Source organism: Larus michahellis, chromosome 1, assembly GCF_964199755.1.
Source record: "Larus michahellis chromosome 1, bLarMic1.1, whole genome shotgun sequence".
NCBI lineage: Eukaryota > Metazoa > Chordata > Aves > Charadriiformes > Laridae > Larus > Larus michahellis.
Window position 1 is genome coordinate 87,784,419 of NC_133896.1, and position 6,000 is coordinate 87,790,418.

At 39.6% G+C, this 6,000-nt stretch overlaps 1 protein-coding gene across 2 annotated transcripts in view; it reads left to right on the forward strand.

Annotated features, from left to right (window-relative positions):
- WNT7B (Wnt family member 7B) overlaps positions 1-1,844 on the forward strand; it is a 98,774-nt gene extending 96,930 nt beyond the window's left edge. For both annotated transcript variants that reach the window (XM_074590384.1, XM_074590377.1), the window contains exon 4: positions 578-1,844. In XM_074590384.1, coding sequence (XP_074446485.1) covers positions 578-1,057 — 480 coding nt within the window. In that variant the 3' untranslated portion in view covers positions 1,058-1,844. The remainder of the gene's footprint in view (positions 1-577) is intronic.
- The last annotated feature ends 4,156 nt before the right edge of the window (positions 1,845-6,000 follow it).

Below are 6,000 nucleotides of genomic sequence, written 5' to 3' on the forward strand. Positions count from 1 at the left end.
GTGAGCCAAATAGTGAAGAGTTATGCTGGTATTGCCACTGCCGGTACCGGCAAAATTTTTAATTATGCAGTGAACACGAATGCCTATTCAGCCACACAGTACATATAGTTCTGTGATATTAAAGCCGGTGAAAATTTTTTAAACATTCCTTGAACGTTACTTGAGGCAATTAAGCTTAAATATGCTGAATCTTAAAAAATTTTTTTAAAACTTTTTTTTTTCCTGTTTTCAAAACGACAATGGCTCGAATTATTTTTTTTAAGTCACTGGAATCCCATGGATTACCTTGTCTCTAAAGACACGTCTTCTGAAATTTCAGTAAATGTTCTCCAATATTTGGAAACAGAATGCAAATCTTTTCTATTAAATTGCAAACACTGCGCTACTGACCAGGCGCCATGTAAAACAAAATATGTTCTGAGCATTCCGCTGGCAGGTGAGAAGATTTATAAGCATGCCTTTGAAAAATTTCAACCAGTAGTAATGAACGTGCGTATGAACTAAACAGACTGAGATTTAGGCCAGTTTGCAATACCGTTTTCCCGCAGTAACAATATGCAAATGTCTGTACACATAGGTTCTCGAAGAGAGAATGAAATTGGAGTGCAAGTGTCACGGAGTTTCAGGTTCCTGTACAACTAAGACCTGCTGGACCACGCTGCCTAAATTCAGAGAGATTGGATATATTTTGAAAGAGAAATACAACGCTGCAGTGCAAGTGGAGGTGGTACGAGCCAGTAGACTAAGACAGCCAACCTTCCTGAAGATCAAGCAGATTAAGAGTTACCAGAAACCCATGGAAACGGATTTAGTGTATATCGAAAAGTCACCCAACTACTGTGAGGAAGATGCTTCCACGGGGAGCGTCGGTACCCAGGGACGACTCTGCAACCGCACCTCTCCCAATGCGGATGGGTGCGACATGATGTGCTGTGGAAGAGGGTACAACACGCACCAGTACACCAAGGTGTGGCAGTGTAATTGCAAATTCCACTGGTGCTGCTTTGTGAAGTGCAACACGTGTAGCGAGAGGACAGAGGTGTTCACCTGCAAATAACGGCATCACGTGCAAATGAACAGAACAAATCACCACGAGTGAAGACAGTGGAGTACAACAAACGACGACAGCATCATTTTGCACATCTAATCTTCTTTGGAAAAAATACCCCAACCAACACCACGACAACCACTCCCTCCCCACTACTTACACTTCTAAGGATGGTGCATTTTGGCTGGCTGGCTGTTGTAACTGCTTTGGAAACAAGGGCAACAGGATTAAGGTGATGTTGACAACCACATGAAACTTTCCCTCTCTCTCTTTTTTTTTTTTTTTTTTTTAAACTACAATCTGGGTGTTGCAGAGTTCTCCTCGTAAGTGTTTTAAGTTATACATATCAGAGAAGCTGATTGCATTGCAGCTCCCATGAAATTTAAAAGAAAAAGACACTTTCTCTTATTATACAACAACAAAACCACCAAGCCCTGTGCAAACCAAGACTTTTTTTTTTTGAAGGAAGTGAAACCTTCACTGACTAGAACACAGCAGTCTGGCTGCAAAAACCTAAATTTCTAAGAAAGCAGGTAGAGAGAAAACAACTGGTAGGGAGACAAAATCTGTGGCGGAAATACTCCACTATCAGTTTGGAAAAAATAAAGTTCGCAAAAGTACATCAGCTGCCAGTGACACTGGAACTCTTTGAATGAACATTAAAAATAATTATTTATGTTTTTAATAGTATCAAAAAATTCTAAGCACTAACGGGTAGCTATGTCTTAATTCTGTACTAAATGTAAACTTATTGGAACTCTGACGTTATGATTTTTGTATTTGGTTCTCCCTAAGTTCTTCAATGCTACTGATCTGTTGTCACTCCACTATTAGAGAGTTCAATTACTGTAGGCCTTAAGCAATTACCAGAACTGAACAAAAAGATCACGCGAAACTGTGGTTACAAATGCTTGATAAAGACTTTTCCCACTTGCCTCCTGAATAAGAATGACTCTTTTTAGACTCAGGCTTAAGGTGTGGAGCACCTGCCCTCAGCTCCTCGTAGGGAGTTTTAGGACACAAAGACACGCTTCGACAAATATCAAAGGTTTTGCTTTGCCGTCAGATGCACTGGCAGGATCTTCCAAGCATTGCATTTTGCCTTTAACGGTTGAAAGTTGCTATTACCAATAGTTTTATGTAACTTCTCAGTATGAACTGAGAAGTTAATGAAAATACGTTAGCTGAGCTCTAGGCTGCTGCAACCTGAGAGCTGTGGTGGCTTCATGAGCATAAAAAAGCTAAAATTCGGGTTAGTATGCGTCGTTGTTATTCTAAGGTTGGCAATAACGTACCCCCTGGTAAATACATGAATGTTAAGAAAGAAGAAAGACTTTTTACACCAGCACACAAGTCTAATTCACACACCTTTTCCCTACGAGAGATTTTTTAAAAATCCTCATATATTTTTCTACTGTAAAATCCAGTGATTTTAACCCTAAGATACATGCTCACTTTTAACACCGCACATTTAATCACATAAATGTTTGCTTGCAGCAAGGGTCCCTACCTGATTTTCCGAAAACTTGGATTAAAAATTTCCTAACGCCTGCTTATTTGCATTTCTAGCTTTTGTTTCATTTTATTACTTCTCTTGAGCGGTTGCACAGCCATGAGCCCTCCCCACCAGACATGGAGCACTTCCCACACCGCACAGTGCTCCTGGGGCAAGGGGCTGGTGGAGGTACTGCTCCGCCAGCTCTCATGGCTGAATACGTGAATGAGCCAGGATTACCTCTGTAATTTATGGACCTGTATTATCAAAAGTAACTAATCACCTGGGGACCTTCGTTTGAACAGTCGCGAGGACCTGCCTCTCTGACCCCAAGCACTTACTCTCTGAAAATCAGACCCCTTTGATGAGTCTCCCACAGAGCGATCCAAAATCGAAAAGCTCATATTTTTTTCATTGCTGCTGTTGGTTTCTAACTACCAGCTAGAAATTCAAACTCAGCCTTGGCGTGAACGAGCGCAACTCCACAGAAGTCAACAGGGGCCCCCAGAAATGCTTGAGTCGCTCCATGTAATTTAAAGTCCCTTTGATTCATGGGTATTGTTGAATAATAGTGATATACTGTACTTTCACTACATTCTTGACAGGAAGCAAATAAAGCTCCCAAGCACGGTAATGCACAGTCTTATGGTACTAGATACTGTAAATATATTAGAATAGTATTTGTTAAGTACAATTGAGGAATCCAATTAAGTTATATTATTGTATATCGTTTAAATGTCTATAGAGTATTTTAAATTATTGTGAACTACACTGCGTTAAGAAAGAAAAAAAAAGGGTTATATATTATAACACCAACCACTCTGAAAAGTGGACCAAAGTGACACTTTCTCTTTTTTTTTTTTTTTCATACTCCTATTTCAAATAGCTCTGTCAGCTATTGTAAGTAACACCATGGTAACAGTCCGACTATTGGATGAGCTGTCTAGAATATAACATTTCAGAGCATCCTATAAAAGCTTTGCTCGTGTGGGGGTGCAGCATTCAGAAAGGTACTGTACGGCACAAAGCAGGGGCTGACCACAGAAATGCATGGACTTTGAACTATGTCCCAGGAAAAAGCAGTTTTTGTCAGAAAACGCCATTACCACTAATTTACTGAAACATCCCCAAAATAGGGCAACCTTTTAACGAAGGTGTCGATGAACAGAAGTGGGTTACACACAACTTTCCTTTTTAAAAATGTAGTTTGATGTCAAAGAACTGTGACAATAGAGGTTTGAATGCGACCAGCAAGACTACGTGGTTTAACCATACCTTAGCCATGACAAAACTCAAAATACTGTATGTTATTAAAGAATTTAAGAGCAAAGATCAATTTGTTTACTATGTTAATGTTTTATGGCAAGCAGAAAACAAACGATGAAATGTGTTTCCATTAAAATTTAATTTCCCCCCCCTTCTAGTTCCCTTTCTTCTTGTTTGTTATTCATATGGAGAAAAAGAAAGAAGGCAACAATGCCTTATGGGAAGGACATTTGTGTGCAGGCTTCTCTGGATGAGAAATGATATGCAAATTCCAAGTCCAAAGCAGTTTTTGTGTTTTGTGAGAAACAGTAATGAACGTGCCTGTGTTTGGTATCACAGTCCAAAGTCATCCACCTGCAGCAATGGTACAGAGAAACTGGCACTAGCACCAACCTCGTTACTACCAGACAATTTGGAAGGCTCAAATGAGAAGGAGATAATTGTTTTATGATAGAAATGTGGCATCAGACTCCAAAATAGTGCTCAACCATGAAAACCTCTCATAACAGATTAGCAAACAGAGAGAAATAAGAGGCGTAGAGGAGAGGCTTGAAGGCCCTGACTTCAGCACTTGCTTATTCAAGCAAGTTATGGACACATCTGAAAACCTACCCAAATCTGGACCTAAAAGATTTTACAGCATTTACCTTGGTCAGAATCCTAGCAACTCCCCTTGATATTGAGAATAGTGTCTTCCTCCACGAAATCTAAAGAAAATGTACAACTTCTGTTGTATTTGCCCCTCAGGGGAGATATCCAGCCATAGATAAAGGTATAGCCAAATTTCATATGAACTAAATCCAAAATAACTTCATTAAAATGAACTGAGTTGCCCTGGGTTTAGAGCGGTATAAGTATGCACAGCATTGTATCCATGGATGCCAAAGAAAACAGTGCACCTTCTTTCTAATTACATCATGGGAAACTTGTTAATAGAGCTGCAGGAAGTTTTTATAGCAAATGGTAATATTACATTTGTTTCTACGATGACATCTGGAAAGTAGATGAAACTCATCAAAAGGTTTGCAAATCTTTTAACAAATCTAAAGCATGTTGTGAGTAGGTCACTTAAAGTTTCGAACATATTTCCATGGATTTCTTTCTTAGTTTAAGGTTAAAACCCAAAAGCGATACTGAACGTAATAAATCAAGACCTCCCCTTATACCAGCTTTCCCATGCGAATAACTTGATACGCCTTTCACTACTGAAGGCACTATTGGTGTTCAACAGAAAATGCTTTCTACAAAGCTAGAGGTAATTTGCATTCATAGCAATTTTCATAACTGGGCAGAATGACTGCATGTTTCCTTTCCAATCCTTCAGACCTTTTGTTGCAATGACAGTTCCCACAGCGAAGGCGGTACTGTAAGTGGTACAATAAAGACCCAGCATTCTTCTCTCCGAGTGACGGCCACAACGAGATGTGGGATATACACAGCTAAAACGATGTCCAAGGGAAAAACCCCAAAACATCAAAGTTGGAAAGGCAGGGGAAGTTGTAAGCAATTTCAGTTTGTGATACTGATATTGCAAGAAACCTCCTGCACGCAACACAAACCGCATTGTAGGCTGAACCCTACCCACAAACTTTTTTCCCCTCGTATCCAAGGTCCCTGTCTGCAAGTCTGCAAATCCGGACTCTGTCACTGGAGAACAAGCACACCCAAAGGTTGGCAAGTATTTTCCTCTTGGCATTTTAGCTGCTATTAGGAAATTGTAGGGGATCATTTTCTGACAGGGGAGATGCAGCTGCAAATTTAAAATTTGCATCCCTTTTTTTTAAATGAAGATCTAGGGTGTTTTTCCCTGCACATTCCTGCAGTACAGATGCATGTGCTTTAAAAGATTGGTTTGCTGAATAAAGATGGCAGTTTTCACATAATACACGGTTATTGGTTATAATGTGTTCCACAGCGTGCTGAGGCAGAGGGAATAATTAAAAATCTTTAGTCATGCTGTTTTTACTGAAGGTAATACACTAAATATTACCTGTTTGGAGACCCCTAGTGTGATTCGAATTTATAGGATGATCCTTTCCATAACTTGGTACTATGAAAGGCCAAAAAAACGGGAATAATAAAGTTTGCTTTGGTCCTGGATCCTCTTATTCTTCCTCCAAACAGACCATAAGATCAATAAGGAAACAGCTTAATGACATTTAAACTTGTGCATAGGTATTTAAGACGATTA